At 39.5% G+C, this 26074-nt stretch overlaps 1 protein-coding gene across 3 annotated transcripts; it reads right to left on the bottom strand.

The window, feature by feature from the left end:
- Positions 1-93: 93 nt before the first annotated feature.
- Positions 94-22286, bottom strand: LOC143846915 (uncharacterized). Of its 3 annotated transcripts, none has more exons than XM_077355524.1 (10): positions 22131-22286; positions 15060-15344; positions 9146-9225; positions 6873-6932; positions 6522-6755; positions 6388-6450; positions 2620-2688; positions 2315-2360; positions 1831-1904; positions 94-809 (listed from the first exon to the last, which is right to left on the bottom strand). In XM_077355524.1, the coding sequence occupies exons 1-9, from the start codon at positions 22138-22140 to the stop codon at positions 1834-1836; spliced, it is 918 nt and encodes a 305-aa protein (XP_077211639.1). In that variant the 5' UTR covers positions 22141-22286; the 3' UTR covers positions 94-809; positions 1831-1833. The 3 variants fall into 3 exon arrangements, with proteins under 3 accessions (XP_077211639.1, XP_077211640.1, XP_077211638.1); XM_077355525.1 differs by lacking the exon at positions 94-809 and adding an exon at positions 1540-1564; XM_077355523.1 differs by lacking the exon at positions 94-809 and having other exon boundaries at positions 1615-1904.
- Between the last annotated feature and the right edge of the window lie 3788 nt (positions 22287-26074).

Here is a 26074-nt window from a genome sequence, read left to right as displayed (position 1 = left end):
TAACATCCATAAAAACCAGCATATGGCCCACCATTAAATCTTTGGATTCAATCAAAGTAACATAAATACTCGATATCCATTAAAACCTTAGTGACATCCAACATTTTCCAATTTTTCCTGTCGTTTCCTTTTTTTTCACTGGGAGCAATGAATAAATGACTTCTCGAAGAATCAAAACCCTCAAAAAGACAACTCATTCTAAATATAAGAATTGATGCATTGGTTGATGAGTATATGACGCAATATCCATTAAAATCTCAGTGACATCCAACATTTTCCAATTTTTTCTGTCGTTTCCTTTCTTTTTTTGTTTCCCCTCTACCGGGTAAAGCCAGAGGAATATGTCTGGAATTTTGAAATGCCGAACCCCGTTTGGTTGCCATTTGCATTTCATTGGCATGTTTGACCACCGGGTTTGTTGGATGTTTGTCTGCCCACGTGGACGCCCATCCAAAGCCAAATGGCAATCCACATATTTGGAGTTTTTTTGCTGGAATATCAAGATCCCTAGCATGTAGAAATGACAGAGACGAGATACTCATCTTCCCGAGAATTTTTTCTACACATGTTCCGAACAAATCCCGGCAACCAAACGTCCAAAGTGGATCATATGCCGCCCAAATGCCTGACCAGAGCCTTGTAACCAAACAACCCTTGGACGAAGTTCCGAACATCTCCACCTTCACTGCCGGGCTTTGGAAATGCCGTTTGACTTCTTGTCTTCTCCCATCACACCCAAGCTCCCGCAACCAAACAGGGACATGACTCGAACTTGGAAACTATTGACATAAGCTTTCACCTTGTACTTTCTGTCAATGAAATGATCCAATGTAAAAATTCCATACATGCTTGTTTATCGGGACTGTCGATCGAATGGGCCATCATGTAGCATCCTAGTAGTATGTACAGGCTAAATGTCAAACAAATTCTTCTTTCTTTTTTTGAAAAATAAATTATAATTTCTTATTTTCATCAACAACTTCTCATTCATCAGATTTAAGGTGTGCAAAATATCAGCGGTTTAAAGACATATTATTGGGAAATGATAAATGCACCCCTTTTCATCACATCGGACACCCACCTGCAGTGTACGTGGCAATCAACTCTGTTGAATCCTTCTTACCTGAAGTACATCAACCCCTCTGCAGTCATTGATACACTGCTGCTGGGTGTCCCGGGTGATGAAACGGGGCGCATTTATCATTTCCCATATTAAAGGACGTCTTTTTCACATGCTTGATCAAAGGTCTAGAATCATCGGATGAGGATGGAATCAAAGATAATAGGTCTGACTTTTGCTGGCCAACAATATTTATGGACCAATCACGATGCATATGACAGTGGGTCCATGCAGTACATTGTAGATTTTCGCTAAAACATATTTCCTTCCAAAATGCACTTAAAAAAATATTTACGTAGCGAATTTGAGAGAATAAACTCTTTGAAAGTTGGGAAATGATATCGACACTCCCCCTTGTCCTGTTTATGAAATGATTACCGGCAGTCCTAAATAGTCCAACACACCCCGAGAACGGTTTTAAGATGTAAGTGATACATCCCCACCCTACAAATTAGAATTTGGAACCTATCTTAATTAACCAGGTTATGAAAAAATAAGGAAAAGAACCAGCATCTTTGCATTGAATATTCGGAATTACCAACATAGATGACCGAATTGATTATTTCTCACTCAACAGTTCATTAGATTTCAGATGCCAGAACCGCATTACAGTTCTATCGACACAAGAATTTTTTTTTAATACGAATGCGATATAATTATGTAGTTACGTAGGGAATAAATCAAAGCCCACATGAATTTCGGAATCAAACCTTCTACTGAAGCTTCTTAATCCCAGGAAAAGAAGGCAAAATTGCAATAAGCGCATCACCATATCCAACGGGTTCTGCAGAGTAATTGACATATGATGAGAGAATATCACCTTGTTACACCAATCTAAAATAAGAAATAAAATATGAAAATAATCTCAGATAAACAAAAATAAATAAAGAAAAACTAAACCACAAATCCATTTGGCACATTTCTCCATGGCACAACCACCCCATTGCATGTAATTTCATGCTTGTGGCTGTTGCACTTGGGAATTTATATGTTATGTTCAGTGGACAGTGGAGGAGAAGTCGAGAATTCCATGGGATTCTTTGCCCATTTGAATATAAGGTCATAAGTACTGATAAAAAAAAACTAAAAAACTTCTCTCCCTGCAACAAGGGCAATTTGGTAGTTGACAATGATAAGTAAATTTTCAAGTGAAAAATGCACGATGGAATAGAAAAGAACGTTTTCTGTACATACCACCGTCTTTTCTTAGTAGCTTGATGACCTCCCCAGAAACATCAGACTGAAAAAAAAAAGGTGGAAGAATATCAGCAGGGTGTCTTAATATGGGACATCAGGAGCTGCTTCAGAAATAAATAGTAAAAAAAGCACATATAAAAAGCAATAACTAGAGTGGAATAGTCCAGCAAAAAAGAGGACTCTTCACTTATTTATCTCATTCAAAACTGTGTACCAGACTTTCATCTCACACGGCTCATAAGTGGGAGTAACATGTGTAATTCATTATTCATCTGTAGGCAAAAACAAGTTGGTACCCACACCTCAATCGGGATCTCACCACCAAGCTGTTCAATGTAACAAAGAACTTGGCCTTCCTTCACTATTTGCTTCTGTTAAGACATAACACATAAGCATAAATATTGTAAAAACTTCAAGATGGAAGACTGGATATTTCATTTAAGGAATCAATTCAAGGTGTGTGGTATTAACGTTCATTGCACTTTTGGTGGTTACATGAAAGTTTTGACTAGTTTGACTAGTGTAAATTCCTCTTAGTAAAGAATCTCAGCAAGTAAAAAATTATATCAACAGCAATGATAACAGTAAAAAAACAGGGAAGTCGACGGGAAAATATAGAAAGGGATGAATGTCCAACAACAAGTGGTAGAATAGTGATCCAAAGTCCAAACTCCTTAGAAATGTGTCAAAAAGCAACAGAATAAGAAAGTAACCAACAGAGAGGAAATATGACATTAGAAACTACAAAACAATTTCTCTTGATACCATGTAAATGTATTTTTAGGACATGTTTGGCATCCATGAACAAAAAAATCAGGGAATATTTGTTCAGCCAAGGTAAGAAAGGGGTATATAGGACTGGTGAGTAGAGAGATTTGAGAGAGCATGTGATGGGGCTGGAAAATAGAGAAATAAAATTCCCTGTTTAAAATAGTTCTTTCCCCTATTTCCAGCCCCATGCCATGCTCTCCTCATTCATCACCCCCTCAAATCTCACCTTTTCTCCCGCCTAACTACATCCCTCTTATACTAGATAAATAAATATTCCCTGAATTTTTTTTCATGGCTGCCAAACGTGCCCTAGTGAATATATTTTCTTCTGCAATTAGTTAGCAAATTAAACAACTAATTTTCATGTAATAGATGAAATGACAAAGAAAATTGATATAAAATACAAATGAACTGAATTGAAATGAAAAGGAGTTAATACCAAAACAAAAGACGAATGAATTTAAAATCAAAGTGAAACCTTCATTTATTAATCCAGCAGCAAACATAATTGAAGAAGAAACAAAATGGATAAATAATTGAAGAGACTAAATGGATCAAACCTGGAAAGCAGTTATATGTACGTTGACCAAAATCTAAATATGCCTCACTTTATTGTCTTGTTTATTGGGTACCAATAAAAACACAGAGAACAAACTCTCTGCGAAAGATGAACTCCTAGTGGTCATGCTTTGGCTCAAAAAACCCTCCAGTATGAAAGGTCTAGGATTATGAAGTTTAGAAAGAAACTCAAACTTGACTAAAATAGTTACAAATTCCCATGTTTTGACTTGGCCAAGTCATGAAAAGTTCAATAACTTGGCTGAGTAGATGAAAAAATAGCAATGAAGAATTAGAAAATAGGAAATAATTGCCAAGGGGCAAAAATATTTGAATTTAAGTAGCTTAGCTTATAAGAGATAAGTCTAGAGATTCATTTAGGGTTTTGAGTTTTGGCTAACGATGGAAAGATAGTTTGATACAGGAAAGAAAATTTGGTTAGTACCATTCAAAAAGAAAAGAAAAATTGGTTAGTAGAAGTTGGTTATGGCTAGAGAAAGTGGTCATCTAGGGTATACAGATTGCAAAAGGCAAGTTTTGTGTTATGGGTTGAAGGAGTTTGAATTAGTGTCTAAACTCTGTGTACTCAACTCAACTCAACAAGCCTTTGTCCCAAGCTAGTTGGAGTCGGCTAAATGAATCCTTTAGAAAAATTTCATGAAGAAGGTGAAAGGAATCTACCCGGATCTAATCCTAGCTCTAGTTGGGTTCTTCTACGTGGATCATTTTCTTCCATTCTATCCCATCCAAGGTCAGAATTAGTGTCTAAACTCTAAATAACAAAAATAACCCCTAAATTAAATAGATTAAAGAAAAGATGGGAGCCAAAAACACTTACATGTTCAGCTCAGTTTACAAAAAGAAGAGTCAATCATCAGCTTTCTGATCCGACATGTTACACAAGAGATTATTGATTCTCTTGATTTTCTCAAAAACCAAATAACGGATCATGCATGATTTGTAAAACACAATGTTTGGGTCTTAACTCATTGTTAAGTCCCAATAATGACTATTTAGCTGTTAATTTCATTTCAGTGAGCATTTCGTTTTGCTCACTGGAATGGTACGTTTCGGTCATTTCGTTCTGATTTCGATTGAAACTTTTCATTCTTCTACAACGAGGGAATTTTTTTTTAATAGTTAAAAATATGAAAAAATCCAAAAAAAAAGAAATTGTTAGAAAAATATAGGAAACAACTAAGTGAACCAAATATGTAAAAGATCCAACATTTACTTAAAGGAAAATCACTATCAGCTGGATGAAATGCTTGTGTTGACAGTTGACCAGTGTGTTGACCAGTCCCTGACAAGATGAAAAAATTTTAGAGACCAAATTATGAGATTTTTTTTCCTAACTTATGGGATTTAATAATGTTTGGACATGATAGAATTTATGAATTTTAAAATTGGAAAAATACCCACCGTGTGGAAGTAAAGATTTTGACCTGACCCGTTTTTTCGAATTTTGTACTGAACTGGAGAGTTGACTTTTTATCCTTTTAGATTTGGTCTTGAAACTATTTTTAATAGATCCAAATTGGGGGGGGGGGGGGGGGTACTCCCTTCTTTACATGAAAATCTTAAGTAAATGGACAATAAAAATAGTGAAGACAATTTACTTTGCATGTAAATACTAGAACAAAAACAACTAAATCGACAAATTTCGGATGAAATCCTGAATTTCGGAAGAAATTTTGGATTTCAGTAGATTTTGTCCGAAATTTCTGAATTCGAACGAAATCCGGAAGGGAACGAAATTATGGTCGTTTCGTTCCGGTTTTCGAACGAAACTGGAATGTTTCAGCTATTTCGGCCGAAACGAAATGAATTTGACAAGTCGACAAGTCAGCTATTTACACATTGATTAAAAGCAATGTGTTTAAAATCCTAAAATCGGCGATTCAAATCCTATATTTGATTCAAACAAATAAATAATCGTCCAACTTGAATACTGTTTAGAAAAATGATACATGAATCATATATTTCACCTGACGATGAAAAGCTGTGGTATACCTTGTTTGCTAGTCAATTTAAAGTTCATTTTACCTTATGAAATGAAGGGTGGGGAAAGGGGTTTGCAAGAAAAATTAGAGTACATTAATACATAGTATAATTAAAGTTCAAAACTTCAGTTAAAACCTACCGAACACTTAATACTATGGTCCCATTTTTTAATGGTCTGAATGCCCTAGATCACATTAATACATAGTATAAAGAAATGGCATGTTAAAACTTGACTAAAATTAGATATGAGATGTTGGAATATTGTTTAACTTGGCTACTTATATTCTCACATTTTTAGATTTTTTATACTGCTGGTCATTTGGTCAGCTAAATTTTTTTAGAATTGCTATATTAAAATTAGGGAAATGATATCAGCACAACCATGTTTTGATATTTTCACTAATGCATCTTGTCTTTTAGTAAAGAGCTATCAAAAGGTTATTACAGTTCCCAAAAAGCTCTCACAAGCCAAAAAAAAAAAAGACAATCTGGGTCAGTGCAATTCTTAAAACATGGTTTTTTTTTTGTTTTTTTTTTTTTTTTGGTTGTTTTATTATTAAAACGTGGTTGTGCTGACATCATTTCCCTAAAATTATTAAAATTACTATACAATATGATTTGGGTACCTTGTGAGTTTATGGCTCATTTGATTCTCAAGACATCGATTATGAGAACCTTGTCTAAAGAAAAAATATCCAGCTTGGTTTCTACTTACAAATATCTATTAAGTGGGATACCTCTTTACATGATGGAGGAGCACGCTTCCCCTTTATGGTTCGAGATCTCCTAAAATATCCAACCTGCTTTACATATGGTGTAAGTGCTAAAACCTTTCAAGAACAAATGAGAAGAACAATGTCTGAGCTCTCACCTTTGGGGATTGAAGTATTACCAAGCCTTCATCTGTAGCAGTATCAAGCAACCTTTGAATTCCCCCTATAGAAGGTTTTGGTTTTAAAATCTCTAAAGAAGCTGTAGCAACTGATCCATTTGAATAAGGAGTCCCTGTTGCAGTGTTTGTGTCGATTGGAAGGGCACTTGGAGGAACTGGTGGTTTATTCTTCGCATCCACGTCCCTCGTGACGTATAGCCGAAACCCACCAAGCTACTCATAATAAGAAAATAAAATAGATAAGAATCTGTACATACCTTTCAGATAAACCAATCCAAAACAATAATTATAGAACCTGTGCCTTAAGATCTAAAGTCTTCAACTGCTTACTTTCAATTCAAACTCTGCAATATAAGTTGTATCACAGATTTCTGTGAGCAAAGACTGCACCTGCAAAAAAAAAAGGATGAAAGAAAAAAACATAACAAGCTACTAAATAAAACAGAAAATGTGGTGGGAAATGTAATAGCCTATGTTCTAAAACAGCGGCATTTATATTGGTGTTAAACCAGACAAATTAACATGTCCATGGTTGCATGAAAATTTTGAAAAATATATTATCACACACTGTTTCATATAATTATAGGAGATAAAGACTGTAAAGTAGATGTTTAGATGCAAGTAATACAAAAACTGTATAAAGAATACCAGAAAACAAGAAGACACGATGAGGGTTTTTGCCACCATATCAAGGTTTGCCTGAAATTTGCCACCATATCAAGGTTTGCCTGAAATTTGTCTGGCACGGCGATTGTTTTATAAACTGGAGTGTCTGTAACATATATGCTCAATAGCCAGTGATACAAATGAAGCTAACTATATGTGCATCATGCACGTACACCTCAACACTGTTTGTACGTATTTAACTGGCATGCCTATGTCCTGTTCTTTCCTTTGCAATTGCTAGCAAACTTTATTAAAGAAAATGTGCCGATATAACAAGACAGGGGCCTCCAATGGAAAGTTGATTGGAACCAATAGAAAGCCCCATTCTCAACATCCTTCCTTTGGCGAAGAGTCTGCTCCATACTCAACATCCTTCCTTAGATAAGGAGTTTGCAATTGAGATTTCTTCTCGATTAAATATGGTTGAAAGCAACACGAAGATATTTGCAACTATCAATAATTTCCCCCAAAGGTAATCTGCTAATCTCCATGGGAAAATAGACTAACTTCTCATCCAGTTTATTACATTTACTGAGTTCATTCCATAAAAAAAGGGCCACATCAAATGGTCTGAAAAGCCTTGACCCCTTGAAGAAAAGAAAGTAATTTTGCTTCACTAGAATCTCACGCAAAAAAGAGCAGAAAATGCCAATCTAGTGCCTCCTTCCTGAAGTCTCACAAGCTCCCCGATATTTGTCAGGAGCAGAATTCTGATAGAGCCTCCATCAAAATTCAGCTTTAAATAACCCGAGTTGTCCATCTCTCATCCACTTTCTCTTTCCTGGACACGCTCCTCATGACTCCAAACCAAGGAAGCAGGATTCTTCCCTGGGAGCCTTCGATTCCCGCTTCGATTCCCGCTCTAGCAACCTTTAGTAGGATTCTTCCCTGGGAGCCTTCGATTCCCGCTTTCGATTCCCGTTTCGATTCCCGCTTTCGATTCCCGCTCTGGCAACCTTGTCCAAACAATTACTTTTAAAATGCTCTTTTCCTACTCCATACAACTCCTTTCTAATTGGGGCCTATCAATAATGAGTTTTACAAACATATTCCTCGCCTTTCCTCAACTCTGAAAATTTTGCTGCAAAATTCTACTAGTCCGATCCACCAAACAAACAAAGATGCCAAAGAACTGGTCTTCTCAAAGGGAAAGGTGCAGTAGACCAAGCTCCAATCCAGGGCCAATATTAGCCAGTAGGAACCACTCCACTACAAAGATAGGAGGAAAAAGGTAGCATAGGGCCACAACAAACATATAATGCAAGAGAAGATGATCCATTGATTTCTCAAATGCTGTAGACAGGATGCAATTTTTAGGGATAAGCACATACCCTGCTGTAGAGCTGATCAATCATGAGTATCCCGTTCAAACCTGTAATCCAACAAAAAGCAAGGACTCTGGGATGACTCAGAATTGACCAAACCCGCAAAACAGAGACAGCCACTCTGAAGACACTCGTAAGAGGATCTGGCTGAGAACTAAAAAAAAGGACTCCATTACATTTTCCAGATTCAATAAGCTACTTCTAGATTTGACTTGTGGCATGCCTATGTGTTTGTTGCTGAGGTTGCATGCATATGTAGACATAGATGGAAGCAAAAACATACAATTTGGGTATGGATGCTGAATTTCAGACAAGTAGTGTGCAATATAGTGAATGGACCAAGATCCTGATTTCAAATTCAGCACAAATGAATTGTTAAAAGCAACAAAAGTATCCTCAACACACATGAAACATATTCTAAAATGTGTAATATGGACAACAAAGACCTAAAAACATAAAGCAGTAAGCATATGTGTCTGTGTGTGTGTGTGTGTGTGTGTGTGTGTGAGAGAGAGAGAGAGAGAGAGAGAGAGAGAGAGAGAGAGTATGAAAACATAAAGCAGTAAGAGATAGATAGAACACAAAAGGCAATTACTGGAAAGAGGTACTTACTTCTAAAGAATTTGGAAAGATATGGCTTGTTGTCCCAATAGATTCCTGTTGTTCGGAACCATCTTCTAAATCACTCACAGCTATTTCTCATGAGAAAAAAAAAGAACTTAAGTCCACTTACTCAAATAGATGACAAATGATCCACAATAATTACATTGCATGATGCATCAGTAAACAGCAACCCATTCATGAAACCTTTCCACAATATAAAACATATACTGGTTTGACTCTTATGCACACAAAACCCATGATCTGTGCGACTATGAAATAATGAGCATGGCAGGAGATCCTTCTTTCAATATCAAATGCCTCATAATGAATATCATTTTTATAGAAGATGCAGATTCCTGTTTTTAACTGCTGAACATCATTTTTATCAAATGCAGATTAGGAACATGAATACCAGATTGATGAGTTAGTGAAGATGAAACATGAATGGTTTCCTTAATAGAAATATTAGAAACTAGAAACGGTCCCATTAGCTAATCTAACATTATTAATAGGTTTTAAACACTCTATGGATGAAAAAAGATGACACGTGCATCCATTAAAAAAAAAACAGATGAGAAGTACCACTCATATGTCCAGCAGCCCCATAGTCAATCACCTAGGAGATCTGAGATGAAGAATGAGTGGTATGGAAAGTTATTGAAGTACCTCACTGGGCAAGAGAAGCCGAATAAGAGGTCAACATATCCTGGATGCGCTGCATGTCTTGAAGCATAGAGTTGTAATTAGACTAAGCGTGTAACCATAAGCTTCTGGTGTAAAAGAATCATGCAAAGTACTCGACACACTTGAGTCGGTAGTAGGGGTGTAAACGAGCCGAGCCGAGCCGAGCTTGGCCAGGCTCGGCTCGGCTCGTTAAGCTCAAAGGCTAGGCTCGGGCTCGAACCAGGCTCGGCTCAGCTCGGTCAGGCTCGGCTAGGCTCGCGAGCCTATCGAGCTTGGGTTATATTCTGGAATATCCGTATCAAATGGACGGTTTGGATTATCACAGTGGATTATCACGGTTTGGATTATCAATGTGCGAGATACGCACATGCTAATGTGGGTAGCAAAGGTTGCTAGCAAAAGCAAATAATAAAAAAGAAGTCATCATTACGAAAAATTAAAATATATGTGCGAGATTCGCACATGCCAAGTGGGTTCGCAAAGGTTGCTAGCAAAAAGGAAATAATAAAAAAGAAGTCATCATTACGAAAAAGTAAAATATCTGAATGCGTATATAGTTTTAGATGAAAAATTACCAAAAAAGAGTAGGAAATTATGACATTTACCGAAAAAATACAATCAAAGGGTACGAAGTTATGACAATTACTCAAAAAAGTCATGATTACGCTTGAAAAAAAGTCATGATTACGCCTCGCCGGCTGCTACTGTATTATAGTTATTTATATATATATATATATATATATATATATATATATATATATATATATATATATATATACTGTATTATATTTTTATATATATTATATATATATGACTGTTTTTCTTAACGAGCCGAGCCGAGCCGAGCCTGGCCTAATTCGGGCTCGGCTCATTAAGCTTAACGAGCCTAGCAAGCCGGCTCGGCTCGGCTCGTTCAGGATTCGAGCCGAGCTCGAGCCGAGCTCGAGCGAGCTTCCGAGCCCGAGCCAAAATTGACACCCTTAGTCGGTAGCGACTGTTAGAAGTGTATATGTGCCTAAGGGCACTTTGGTCCTGGTACTCTTTCACCTTTTATATAAAGAGAAGTGATATATCACCCCCTTTGATTACTTATAACATAGCAGATCAAACAAAGGATTAAAAAGGAGGTAAAAGAGATGGGCAAGGTTTATGCCATGGTGATAAAAGGGGAGGCGACTGCAAACTCTCTCATTTTTCCCGAGAAATACAACATCTCCTAGGTGAGTTCAAGGAAATCATTCAAAGCGAGCTGCCTAATAAAGATACCGCCAATACTGCCAACTTTCTATTCGCGTTTCGACGTGAATGCCAACTTTCTATTCCATGTTTTGACGTCATACGTCAACTTGGGACACCCATCAGTAGTGTACGTGGCAATCAGCCCCATTGAATCCTTTTTACGTGAAGTACATCAGCCCCTCTGCAATCAATGATACACTGCTGCTGGGTCTCCCACGTAATCAAAAGGGGCGGATATGTCACTTCCCTTTATATAAAGACATAAGTGAGGGGAGCTAATCCTCAACTCACTCTTTCTCCCATTCTCCTCTCTTCTCTATTCTCAACATGGTATCAAAGCCCTAGGGTTATGGTGCCCTAGGGACCACCATTGGAAGTCTTCCCCTTCCTCTTCTTCTTCTTCTTCTTCTTCCACCTCTCCTTTTTTTCTTTCTTTCATTGAAACCCTAATCAGTAGCCCTCGCCACCTCTCACCCTTCTCTCCTCCACCCACCAGACCTCCCACCCCACTCGACACCCTCCTCTGTTCTGCCACCTCCCACGCAACCTAAACCCTAACCCTCCCACCCCTCGCCACCACTCGCCATCCTCTCTTACACCCACCCGACCCCCATCTCACCCTAAAACTCTAACCTGACACCTTCCACCATCCCCAGCACCATCGACCTCTTCTCAGGCTCCTAGCCCTATGTCTCCCATTGCTATCTGTCTTCTCCAGAGCCGCAGTATGGTTTCCGAGCCCGTCTAGTGCTTTTCTCTTTTCTCTTATATCTCTGCCGTTGTGGTGAATGAGAGTCTCCTCCTCTCTCAGTCTTCATGGATCCTCCATTCATCATGGATCCTCCTATCAACACGCCTCCTCTTGTCAGCTCGACTCCTCCACCTTCAGCCTCCTCATCTAGTTATTCCCATTATGTGGAGACATCTTCTTTCCCACAGATGACTACAGTCAAACTCGACGAGTCCAATTATCTGAATTGGCGTATGGCCGTTGAGACCTACCTCTTTGTTCGAGGTAAGGTTGATTTCATTGAGCTTGATCCTCCCTCTTCCATGGAGCCCTCCTATCCTTGGTAGAGACAGGATGATGCCCTGATTCGCACCCTTCTCTGGCAGAGCATGGCCCCACATATCGCTGGCACGATAATATGCCTCAAGATATCAAAGGAAATCTGGGAGCATAAAGTTGTCTTCTACTATGGGGTTGATAACCTCACTCGCATTTGCGCTACCTACTCGGAGTGGATGTGTCTCCAGCGTGGCGATACTCCTCTCATTACATTCTACAGTCAGTTTGTTTCACTTTGTCAATAGCTCGATGTCTTTATGCTCAATGTTGATCTGACAGTTCTAGCCAGGCAATGGGAGTAGCTCCGCGTTGTTCATTGATGCCTTAGGCCCTGACTTTTTGCCCCTCCGACAACAGATTATTGGCTCTAGCTCCATTCTATCCCTCATGGAGGTTTACTCTCGTGTCCAGCAATGTCTCCAGGGTGGTTCCTCTCCTGTTGTCACTGTCAATGGTTCCACGCTTTCAGCGTACGATAGTGGTGAGTGTTCTGGCTGCGACGGTGCCGTGGTCGAGGTCGTAGAGGCCGTGGTGGTGGCCGAGATATTGGAGGCAGCCGTGGTGGTGGCGGAGATATTCGAGTTTACCCGCCCTTATTGCACTCATTGTCAGGTAGCCGGGCATCATGTGGACACTTGCTATGCCTTACATCCCGAGCTACGTCCACTCTGCTCTACTCACATCACTACCGCCAACCTTCCTGATGCCTCTACACCCACTAGCTCAACGGCCCCTGATGATTCTTTCCTCATCTCCAATACCGACTATGAGGAGCTTCAGGGCCTCCGTGTGAGCAGCCGACCCACTACTGCAGGTTTTGCCTAGCAAGGTAGATCACCTCCTAGCAAGGTAGATCACCTGCCTCTTTTCTTACTACCCACAGCTCCTGTACTATTGATTCTGAGGCCTCGAACAACATGACGGGTAATTCTATAGAGTTCAACAACCATGACATAGCCAAGGCGATAATTTTCATGAAGAGCCAATAAGAAGACTTTGCCACTCCCTCAAAGACTCTCGAATTTCTTTCTTTCCATATAACCCACCACAGAGCTAAAAGGCAAAACTTCCATAAAACCTTCCCTTTCTTTTTCCAAAGAACAAAATCCCAACCCTTCATTAACTCAGAAACTGGGAAAACCCAACAAATATCAAACATGTTCAATATGAGCCCCCAAATCTCCCTCGCTACCTTGCAATGAATAAAAAGATGCTTGATAGATTCCCCATCTTCCAAGCAAAGAGAGCAATGATCAACAAGCCACATACCCCTTCTTCATAGGAATTCAATGGTCTGAATCCTCCCATTACACACTGCCCAACTGAAAAACGTAACCTAAGGAGGACAGTTGAACTTCCAAACTTTAGCTGAAAGAGGGGCCCCTAAAGAGGGCACCAACCGGAAGTAGAAAGATTTCACAGAGAACAACTCCGAGGGGTCCCAAGTCCAAATTCTTTTATCAACCCCACTTCTTTTGATATAGCAGCATTCAATCATTTGGAAAAACTGAGAAACAGAAAGTAACTCTCTGTCAAAGAAATTCCTCCTAAAACGTGGCTTCCAAATCACCTTATAATCAACCCTCTCAAAGTAATCACTCACCAGAGCTTCCTTATTCAGCACCACAAAAAACAAATCAGGGAAGAGAACCGCCAAAGGATCAGCAGAACACCAAGCATCCTACCAAAACTTAATTCGATCCCCTGAATAAACTTTAAACCGAACACCTGACTCGAAGCTTTGCCTGAACCTAAGAATAATATGCCAAATAGTCCCTCCTTTCTTACTATATGTATCACAGGATTTTATCCCCTTTTTCCTTTAATATAACTCTTTACCATTCAAAAAAAGGGGTTTTCCCAAGTATTCAATACCCTTCAAAAAAAGAAAGAGAGAAAGAAGAAGAGGGCAGTAGAGACAATTCATGAGATTCCCAAGTGTGGGGACATCTCTCTTTTATATTTATTATGACTCAAAATAAAACGATATGAAGTATAAGGATGCCCTTAATCTATGTTGCATGGATTCTTTGCCCCCCCTATGCCAAATCCGTGTCAACACGTCTCCGCATCCGAATCGGACATGGATTCATGTGGGACACACCCGGATTCTTGTCGTAGCCGTGTCCCGCACGAATCCTGTTTTTTTCGGGCGAATCCAATTCATCGTTGTCTCTTTTGAAATGCGAATCCTCTATATTTTCCCTTAAACGTGTTTTCTTCTTAACTTTTTTTTTATATGAAAGCACAACCCGTACTCTTTTAATAAAAACCCTAGCGCCTTGACCCTCAAACATCGACCCCTTCCTCCTTCAACTCTCTTAATACAAAACTCGCCTCAAACCCTCTACCCTCAATTTTTTCACACACACACACACACACACACACACACACACACACACACATATATATATATATATTTAAATTTTATTTTATTTAAAAATTACCAAATCCGAATCCTACTTTTTGGGGTTTGCCGAATCTGACACCTCGAATCCGTGTCGGATCCTGATACGCGAATCCGAATCCATGCAACACTGCCCTTAATGAGGGACTTGAGTAAAAATAAAAATAAAAAGGATACATAAAGAAAGATCGTAAACTATAGTGTATATGTTGTAAAATCTTCTCAATTTTTCATTTAGAGAAAAATAAGCAAGTCTACCAATGAAAAAATAGCTTCACAACCATTCAAAAAAAAGGAAAAAAAAAAGAGAAAAATAACTTCACAGGTTTTGAGTTGGTATGGGAAATTAAAGAGATCGTATAGTATTCCTCCCTAGTTGTTGAAACCAAGGATTCTTTATTTGGAAATATGCAGTCTCCATACCATAGCATATCCAACTTATACTACAAATTTACCTTGAAGTTTCAGATAGCATATGAAATGTATAAGGAATGGAATCAGTGTGTGTCAAGAGAAGAGCATACCGTCAGAAGATGGGCCACAGCTTATAGACATTTCACCCACAGACCTTCGCGATTGAACCAAGCCTGCAAAAATTTCTGGTTTCAGTCTTATCCAAGATGGGCCACAGCTTATAGACATTTGACCCTTAGATCTTCGCGATTGAACCAAGCCTGAAAAAATTACTGGTTTCGGTCTAATCCAAGATGGTTTTGTTCCACACAAAGTCTCTAGTCGGCCATATTTTGTTTTAGTGAGATCCAAGCAGAAGTTTGGCAATTTAATAGTCACAGCTCCTCCTAGGCTACCTGAAATAAGACCAAGGATATGGAAAGCTAAGATGTCTACAACGAGGCATAAGTGCTCTTTTCTATTGAGGAAATAACAAAGTTCAAATTAATAGTTCCAATTGGTAGAGCATTATCTCAACACAAGTGGGATTGCGCTAGCAATAGTAAACTAAAGGCATTAAAGAAGCCCAATGGAGAGTGATCTGCAGAAAAAACGTCTTATTACAAATGCTTATAACAAATCTAGCTCGGAGAATCATGCATTTTAACAAGTGGAAATGCAAGAAATCATTATTAATAAAATCTACAGTGTCATACAATGTTGGACAATAGTATCTTATGAAGCTTCTACTTTTTGCTATGCTAGCTTGACGGTAGAGAGACATGACCATGAATTATCATATGTGAATTTAGAGAAAGCCGAACATGTTAGACCGTTGTATGACCTTTCAATTGTTTTATGTGGATGTTAAAATAATTTAGTTTAGAATTATAATACTCAATACTCATGTGAATTTATCAAATTGCTAGATTTATTGTGCTGCTTAGAATGATTGCGATTATTTATCCATGTCAAATGAATGCATGAACAAAGAATATTACTTGCATGCATGACTTTACGGAAGATGCATTAGTTATTAACTTACTATAATCAATATGTGCTTTGCTATTGGATATTCATTATTCAGGATAAGACTTTTCAAATGTATGTGCTGTGGACTCTCTGCCAAGTGATTAGGAATTGCACGTTCTGTGAGCAACATAGGGACAAATGGGATCACCCATTTGATTGACACTGGACGACAAATGATTACTTGTGTAGTGTGAAGCATCCAATGATTTAGCTAGTTAGGAATTATTACATGTAACTGGCTTTAATGAAGGGAGAGAAATTTGTAAACTTATACAAGCTACTAGGGAATACTGTGACAGGTGGAGCTGAGCTGCATCGGTTGAGGCTAGCAAGGATAGTTCACAATTAGGGCTGGCAACGGGGCGGGTCGGGCCGGATGTTGGGGTCCCCTACCCCTTCCCCTCTGCCGGAAAGTTTCCCCCTCCCCTTCCCCTCCCCACTGTGGGGATCATGGGGAATCCCCCTCCCCTCCCCACGGGGAATATCTAATCCCCATCCCCTCCCCTTCCCTGCCCCGCATCCTTCGGGGACAATCACTTTACTTTGTTAAATGTTAGGTTTAAAACAAAAGATTTGCTAGGGACAATCACTTCAGGCATGTTGCGGCTTGGCTGTTGCATGTGAGAGTAGCCACACAACCCACACAGGCTAAGATTTTGTCTTATTCATTTTATTAACCTGGGGACAAAGGTGGTTGCTCTCATATTCATTTAATTGATCGTTAGTCCCTAGCAGATCCCTAATTCCCAATCCCACTTGCCAAAAAGTACTATACGTGCCACACCATAGGAAGATCCAAAAGGTCCATTTGATGGGCACACCATACTACCATAGGCATAGGATGATCCAAACCTTCCACTTGATGGGCACATTGTAGGATGATCCAAACTGTCCATTTGATGGGCCACAACGTAAATAGGTTGTGGCCCAAAAATCATTTCCATAGGATAATCCCAACCCTCTGATCTATAGAGGAATTGCATATTATGGTACCTTCTATAGATCGGAGGGTTGCAATCATCCTATGGAAATGATTTTTGGGCCGCAATGGTGTGGCCTGTAAAGTACTTTTAAATTGTAGCCTATCAAATGGACGGTTTGGATCATCCTATGGCGTAGCCTATACATTCCTTTTTGAAAAATAATGGACTATACGAAGGCACACCATATAAAATCTCATCACCCATCAGAGAGATGTTGCCTTTATTTGGGGGAGGGAGATTTTCAAAGGATTTAATGTTGCCGTACAGTGATGGTTCGATGGAGAGATTTTAGGGATTTCTAAGGGTAATATACTAATATAATGAGGGACAATGCCCGATGGATTATGGGTAAAAGAAAACATAAAACCTATTTCAGGGACAAAATTGTACTAATGGAAATTATGAAAATTTTGGGGGAATCTTGTAGATATGTTTCGATCCAAGGGGTTTCTAGTAGTTTTCCCCAAAAAAAAAAAACACTTAAAAAAATACATGAAAAAAATGGCATTAATGAGGGCGGGGCGGGGCGGGGCCAACTCCATCCCCTTCCCCGCACCGGGGAATTTTTTAAATCCCCTTCCCCTTCCCCGCTCAAATCAGGGAATCCCCTCCCCAAGCAGGGCGGGGCAGATCCCCGCTTTCCCGGGTGAAATTGCCAACCCTATTCACAATTATGGCATATGCATCTGGGGCATGAGTGCGAGGGTTGATGGAACTTCATAAGCGGAAATTGCTCAAGGGAGTTCGAAATTATTAATTGGATTTTTGCAAATATTGTGTATACGGGAAGTAGTGCAGAGTTAAATTCATGATAGCGATGCATAGCAATGAGGGTAAAGCCGATTATGTTCACTAAGACGTTTGGGGGCCATCGCCCGTGAGATTACAGGGCGGTAAGGAGTTTTTCATTACCTTCTTTGATGATTAGTCGAGGAAGGTATGGGTGTATTTTATGAGAAGAAAGTCTGAAGTTCTCTCCAAATTCAAGTATTGGTTGGCAAAAGTTGAAAATCAGACGAGAAGATGATTGAAATGTCTACGGACTGATGATGGCACGGAATACCGAGATGGTGACTTCTTGGCATTTTGCAAAGAGCGAGGAATCAAGTGTCACTTCACTAATCCGGGCACCCCACAGCAAAACGGAGTAGCTGAAAGAATGAACAGGACCTTTCTTGAGAGAGCTAGGGCTATGAGGCTCAATGCAAACTTGTAGAAGATATTTTGGACGGATCAAGTATATTTGGCGAAGAATAGGGCTGAAGTAGGAAGAAGTCTTGTTGCACTGTGACAGTCAAAGTGCAATACATTTGGCGAAGAATTGAGTATATGATGCCAGAATGAAACATATACATGTGAGACATCATAAGATAAGAGAATGGATGGCGGATAGAACCATCAACTTAAAGAAAATACATATAGATGACAATGCAGCAAATATATTGACAAAGTCAATTACAACGACCAATTTAAAGCATTGCTTGGACTTGGCTAATATCAGCCATTGTTGATGATTGGCTAGGCACCCCATGGAGTGGGGTGGGCACCTCATGTGTACGAGTTGCGGAGCTGTATTTCAGAGAGCACACAACAGAGCATGATCTTCAGGTGGTTGAAGAATTCAAGCCAAGGTGGAGATTGTTGTGCAGATTTACTGTATTCAGGCATTATACAGGACCCTGACGGACTAATGTGTGCGACACACAAGCGGGTCGAGCACACACGGCCGGGGTGGAGGCAGCGCCCTGTTAGAAAATTTTATTTTTCGAATTTTTTCATTGAAGGGTATTTAGGTAAATTTCTCCATGTAGTGGCATTGATATATAAGCCACATGTTAGGGTTGCGGGATGAGGTTTTTCTTTGTGTTTTCTAGGCCAAGAAGAAGAGAGTTTGTAACCCTAGATCGAAATAGTGAAAAATCTTCCCCGTGGACGTGGGCACTGCCGAACCACATAAAATCTTGTGTGATTGTGTGATTGTGTTCTTTGCATCGTTTCTTGACGTTTTTGCTGCACATCGTGTCCGATCCATGTTGAGAAGGTACTTCTCGATTTTTCTACAGACACCGAAAAACAATCAACGGGGACAAGTCGTCTTTTTTTAGCATTTAGGGGATGGATCGTCCCCCACTAAGATTACATTGCTACCCCCTTATAGCGATAGACGTCTACCCTGCAACAGCACACCCAGTCAACGCGTACATTCTTATGTTACTTAGAGTCAATCAATATTCAATACTACCTCTTCCTTATCTACCCCTCTTTTTGCAAGTGTCGGCTCACTCATTTGCATACCTCTTCAATGAATTCTGAGCAAACAATCGATACGAGATCTAGGATTTCCGATATAATGCTAGCCAACTTCAAGGGGCTAGCTAGACAGGAGACATTTTGAAAGCCCACGTCAATACAATTGTTAAAGCCCTTTCAATAATTAGGGGCCCGCCATTGAACCCACATACAATCTCAAGCCCCACAGGAGGGCTCTCTCTTCCTCCTTGTTAGAGTCACAACCTAGCAGAATCGGAGAAGTAGAAGAGAGTGTGACCGCTACACTAACACAAAAGAATCTGCCTACCTTTAGGACTCCCATCAAAAGGAGACCCCCGCGAACATAGGAATCGATACCCGAGATCATCTCAAAGGGAGGAGAGTCCATCTAACCAGTCAATGTATTTTTTGCAAGAAGAGCGAGGAGACCTTGGATCATTAATTACTTCAATGTTCTTTCCAGATGCACTTGTGGTACGATATCATCAAAAGTTTCGGTTCAGATTAGGTCTTCACAAACGCATCAAGAATATGATTCTACATCGAAGCTCTGGTCCTTTTGGTAAATCAGCGCGCAGATTCTTTGGAAACTAGTTCCTTTCAGTGTTGCATGCATTCGGATTTGCATGTTGGGATCCGACACGGATTCAAGGTGTCGGATTCGGCAAACCCCCCAAAGTAGGATTCGGATTCGATAATTTTTAAATAAAATAAATTTTCAAAAATTTTATATATTTGAGGGTAAAGGGTTAAGGTGAGTTTTGTATTAAGAGAGCTGAAGGAGGAAGGCGGTCGATGTTCGAGGGTCGAGGCGCTAGGGTTTTTATTAAAAGAGTACGGGTCATGCGTTCATATAAAAATTGTTAAGAAAAAAATACGTTTAAAGGAAAAATATATAGGATTCGCATTTCAAAAGGGACAACGATGAATCGGATTCGCCCGAAAAAAACAAGATTCGTGCGGGACACAGCTACGACAAGAATCTGAGTGTGTCCCACGTGAATCCATGCCCGACTCGGATGCGGAGACATGTCGACACGGATTCGGCATAGGGGGCCAAAGAATCCATGCAACATAGGTTCCCTTCACTTTGATTTAGGATCTCTGAAGGAAAGGAACAACTGCAATTTTAATGATACAAGGAGAAGCCTTGGGAGGATTGCAACGGAAATTAGGATTGATCTTGTCTCATGAGGAAGAAATGCTAATGTATTATCACATTATAGCACGAGGGAGATTCTAAGAAATTGGAGCACGGTTGGTAATGAGATAGGAATTCGGTTAATACAACATGAAATGCCAGGAAAAATAATTACACTTAGATGCAAAGGATGTATCATAGAACAGGAACGCTGAACATATAGATGGAAAGGACGTTATCTCGTGAGCAATGAACGAATCCCTAGGCCCATGGAGAATTTTTGCTCTCATCGATGAAATCAGGAAGATTTATACTCATTATGTACACTGTTTTATTCCCACACCCCTCATAGCGTGAATGAGATGGCGGATCTACTTGCTAAAGGGGGTGTATCTAGGCTTTTCATGTATGAAGGGAAATCTCGCTCCCAGTGTTATCTTTGTTTTCTATTGTTCTCTGAATAAGGTTCTGCTTACTGTTTTAGAAAGAACAAAAAAAGTATACTGAATGCAAATCATGAGAAAAAAAAAAGGAAAATACCATATAAACCAAATTAAATGCCTAAGCACACAACTCACCGTCTGCACAAGAGAGTACAAGAACAATTAGTTAGCAGTTTAGTAAGAGGTCTTAGATACTGCCAAACATACATACTACAATGCATATATGTTGGCTTCTAGAAATGATATAAGAAACATGAGAAAAGGGGCAATATTTACATGGAGAAACGGTAATTAAAGATTTAATTTCCACTATTTATCAAAGTAAAAAAGGGTGGCCCAGTGCACGAGGCTCCCGCCATTGCGGGGTCAGGGGAGGGCTAGATGTACGCAGCCTTACCCCTGCTTTGCAGAGAGGCTGTTTCCGTGACTCGAACCCGTGACCACCAAGTCACAATGGAGCAACCTTACCGTTGCGCCAAGGCTCGCCCTCACGGAAATGCAAGGCTCGCCACTAATTATCGAAGTAAATGCACAAAAAACCAAAACTGGAAACCAATATCAGAGAATCCAATACAAGAACGCTCCAATAACAGTTTGAATAAGGGGAGTCTTCTAGGGATTGTAAATAACCTATTTTCCATGCATGAGGATCAAATAGAATAAAAAGGCATCAGGGGCATTTTTTTATTTTTTTATTTTTTTAAAGGTAGGCATCAGGGACAATATAAATTATAAACCCAATTTTTCAATGAAGAAATATTTACTTAAAGAGTATGTTTTACTACCCACCCAAAAAGCTAGTCTCAGAAGAAACAACACAAGGAAGCTGGACAATCAAATAACAAATACTTTTCTCTATACATGACACAATCATATTTATTAAGATGCAGTAAAAAAAATCCTATTTTATCATCTACAGAATGGTAATAAAAATCCTCTCTGTACATCTACGAAATGGTGATTTAAGGTCTGTTCCCTATGTCACGCTATTCAACAAAAAGAAGACAGCTAAACAGCAGAATCCTGAGGAGCAAACCAGAACAATGACATAATGATCTGAGGTGAGGTTATTTCCTACTATAAAAGGAAAGGAAAGAAAACCCAACTCTAGAAAGCAATGCCCATAAATTTCAATATGAGAAGCAATTTCAAAAACAGGGTTCTCCAATTTCTCCATGCAAGATGGTCACATGAACAGTAAACAGCAGAAATTAATTCAGTAGACAGAATATATAAAGTAGAAAGGGGGGGGAAATCAAGTGTGTTGATTTTGTATACCTAAAACCAAAAAGAAGTTGAACTGATGGATGATTTAGAAAAGCTGTAACTTACTTGAAGCCATTGATTTCTCGTTTCCAGACTAAAACCAGGGCGAGAAATTCGTTCTCCTTAATCAAAACCAAACCAAATATTTAGAAAGAAAGAACGTGTCCAGTCGTATCTTCTGTAAATTCTGTAATCAATTAATTAATCACGGGGGGAGGATTTTTCATTATTGCTTGAAAAATTAACATATCATGAAATGGGCAAGACGTGTTTTTTAAAAGGAAATGATAAATGCGCCCCTTTTCATCACTTGGGACACCCAGCTGAATTGTACGTGGCAATCAGGTCCGTCCGTTCCTTCAAATGTGAAGTACATCAGCCCCTCTGCAGTCATAGATGCACTGTTGTTGGGTGTCCCAAGTGATGAAAATGGGCACATTTATCATTTCCCTTTTTAAATCTGTTAAAGATAGCCATCTCCAACTTTGGATCACTAAAATGCCCTTAAATGGATTTGATATCTGCACTCGCTTATTCTAATGAGTTCTTCTACTACGGAGAAGATAGGGTTTGAATGAACAAGTTGGTGGGTCCATTTCACGAGCCAACTTGTATTGTATACAAGAGTTCCAAAGGAACCACTTCTGATAGGATCATCTTAAGGTCATGAGTGGGGGCCTGCCTAGGTAGGGGACTTGGTGGGATCCAACCTGGTCTGGGACAGGTTTTAAGGGCCTTGCCTAATGTGTTCCATCAGCTCTAGAGCTTTTGGCGTATTGGTAAGGTACTTAACAAATCCACCTATGTCTTAGTCACAATCAACTCAAATCCCTTATCTATACCGCCCGATTCCGAGTGCTCCTTGGATCTTACGCCCTGTGTCTTGGTCACCATCCGTTTCAAATCCAAGTATCCGAGTAGGTCCTACTTATATTGTACACAGTTTAAATCCTTTACTACTAAAAGGGAAAATCCCTGAAAAATCGTCAGCGTCTTTCCTGTTATTTCCTTATGCGTCCCGCCTTAATTTCCATAAAACTCCCAAGTATGTCCTTTTTCACTACTGCTTTTTCGTCATTACCACTTCTCATATGCCCTTCCACAAGAGTTAAAAAAAAAACGTCAGCGGTCTCTTTTTTGCCTTCTTTGTTCGTAATTGTCATAATTTTTCAATTTTATTTGTAGTTTTGGCCGTAATTGTCATATTTTAGTACCCTCGTTCGGTATTTTTTTCATAATTTTTCTGCTTTGCTTCCATTTTCCCGTAATTTTTCATTTAAAACTGCGCATTATTATTATTTATTGCTATTATATATTGCTAGCCACCTTTGCACAAACCGTACTTCGCAGCAAAGGATGGGCGAACAAGCAGAAAAGTACGCTCGGCGAAGGTGGCTAGCAAATCCCTATAAAAAAAAAAATCTTTGCTCGGCGAAGGTGGCTAGCAAATCCCTATTAAAAAAATCTTAAAAACATACGTCAAAAAACCGGTTGACCCGCGGGCCGGGTGCGGGTCCAAGCCCAATGACCCGTAAAATTTCTCGCGTCACTTTGACCCGGCAAGTTTGACCCATTTCCCCATGATTTAGAGGGAAATGATGTGATTATGAGAGTTTTTATATGTAGTGTAAGTCCTTACAGTGAGTATTGTTCTGCAAAAAGCACGGTATGGCTTACATCTTAGGATGATCCAAACAGTCCATTTGATGGGCCACAATGTAAGTAGGTTGTGTGCCAAAATTCATTTCCATAGGATAATTACAACCCTCCAATCGATAAATGTTTCCTAAATATGCCGTTCCTCTATAGACTGCATGGCTAGGATCGTCGCATGGAAATGTGTTTTTTGGGAACATCCTATTTACGATGTGGCCCATCAATTGGACGGTTTGGATCATCCTATGGTGTAAGTTATACAGTACTCTTTTTTTAATAGGGAGTGTAAGAAATATGTTTTTGGTTTGCAAGCTTTGTCACAAAATTCTTGTTACAATATATATGGTGTAAGCCCATGTAGTGAACTATTTTTTAATAAGCCGGTAGGGGTCCCCACAAAACCCCAACTTACCTATCAAAAATTGGAGTGAATATTTTACCGCCTACACCATAGGATGATCCAAACCGTCCATTTGATCATTCCGAAATGATGATCGCATCCCTACAATCTATAGATAAATGACATAATTTGGAAACCCCGCAACTGTGTTGGGATCATCCTATGGAAATGATTTTTTGCATACAACCTATGGTGTAAGTCCGTAAAATCAAGTATTTTTCAAAAGAATCGTACGCCTTGTATCATAGGATGATCCAAACCGTCCATTTAATGGGCCACAGTATAAATTGATTGTTCCCAAAAAATAATTACATATGATAATTCCATGCCATTCTTTTAGAAAAACTTCCTACTGTATCCTATTAGCTGGGGGCATTTAAGTCATTTTGATGCTAGAAGTTTCTCAGAATGAGAAATGATTTGAGGGTACAATCGTCAATTGCATACGAAAAGTACCGACATATGGTACCTGTCTATGACAATTACGAAAAAAAACTACCAAAAAGAGGTATAGACATATGACAATGACGAAAAAACTACATTATATGACGCATTCGGGACAAGTTACAAAATATTGACGGATGCCGAGCACATGAAGAGGAACAACAATTATGGAAACCTCTATCGATTAGAGGGCTACGATCAGCCTATGGAAATGATTTTACGGGCACAGCCGATCGATGTTGTGTTCCATCACATGGACGGTTTGGATCAACCTATAACCCTCTATAGATCGGAGAGTTAGGATCAACCTATGAAAATTATTTTTAGGGCACAACCTATTTAGGCAGTGGCCCATCTAATGGACGATTTGGATCATCCTATGGTACGGGCCATACCATACATTTTAACAAAGTGAGGAGTGCGATCATCATAATACGATGAGTAGTGCCATTATAAAATATGGTAGTGAGGACATTAGCACTATATATAATTTGAAACCATCAATGTTCTTGGATATTCCCACGCGGGTCGGGTTCAACCCGAATTTAGGTTGGGTCGGGTTAAGATTTTTGCAAATCAGGTTGGGTTGGGTTGGGAAAAATCAACCCGAATTGGAAATCGGGTTGGGTTGTCGGGCAACCCGACCCGACCCGAAACCCGAATTTGGGTTCCATCTGAAGAAGTTTTGTATGTGTTTTCCTTTTTCAACATTGAAATAGTCTCCACAGTCCACAATGGACGGTTTGGATAATCCTATGGTGCGGGCCATACCGTACTTTAATCAAGTGAGGACTGTGATCATCAAAATATAGTACTGCGGATAACATTTCCCTTTGTTAATTGTTAGTCCCTGTTTGTTTTGGATTTTGAGAACCGATTGTGAGTTAAAAACTGATTATTGGTGACTCACTATTGGTTCCCAAAATCCAAAACAACCCGGCTTGAGTTGAGGTGGTCAACAATTGATACCATATCATATTGGGTCAACCCGACCCAACCCAGCCCGAATTGGAAATCGGGTTGGGTCGGGTTGAGGAAATTGCAAATCGGGTTGGGTCGGGTTGAGTTGGAAAAATGGGTTCCTTGGGTTGGCCTGAACCCGACCCGAGTTACACCCCTAACAATGACGAAAAAACTATTTTTCCTTATTCACTATGTGAGGATCAAATTACAGAAAGTTTGATATTACGAATGCAGGACACCTGTAAAAATATTGACGAATTCCGGGCACCTTAAGAGGAACAACAATTATGGAAACCTCTATAAATTGGAGGGCTAGGATCAGCCTATGGAAATGATTTTACGGGCACAACCTATTTATGTTGTGTTCCATCACATGGACGGTTTTGATCAACCTATGATGTGGTCCGTACAATTCTTTGTCGGCCCGTGCATCGCACGGGGCCCTTGCCTTCAATGCTGCAATATCCCTGCCATTTCACTAAGTCGGATTTGTCTAGGGTACTTTCGCCATTTTCACTGCTGCAATGTCCCTACCATTTGCCATGTT

This window comes from Tasmannia lanceolata, unplaced genomic scaffold (genome assembly GCF_043159265.1).
Source record: "Tasmannia lanceolata isolate RefF3 unplaced genomic scaffold, GAP_Taslan_0.1 ptg000015l, whole genome shotgun sequence".
NCBI lineage: Eukaryota > Viridiplantae > Streptophyta > Magnoliopsida > Canellales > Winteraceae > Tasmannia > Tasmannia lanceolata.
The sequence above is the reverse complement of the archived record's forward strand: the minus strand, read 5'-3'. Positions and strand labels throughout refer to the sequence as shown.

Excerpts from the sequence above, each read along its gene's own strand:
- LOC143846915 (XM_077355524.1), bottom strand. Across the intron at positions 9,226-15,059 it reads CTGTGGCCCATCTTCTGACG|CTGTGAGTGATTTAGAAGAT; the intron begins GTATGCTCTTCT and ends CATGAGAAATAG. Across the intron at positions 6,451-6,521 it reads TAATACTTCAATCCCCAAAG|GTTGGATATTTTAGGAGATC; the intron begins GTGAGAGCTCAG and ends TATGTAAAGCAG.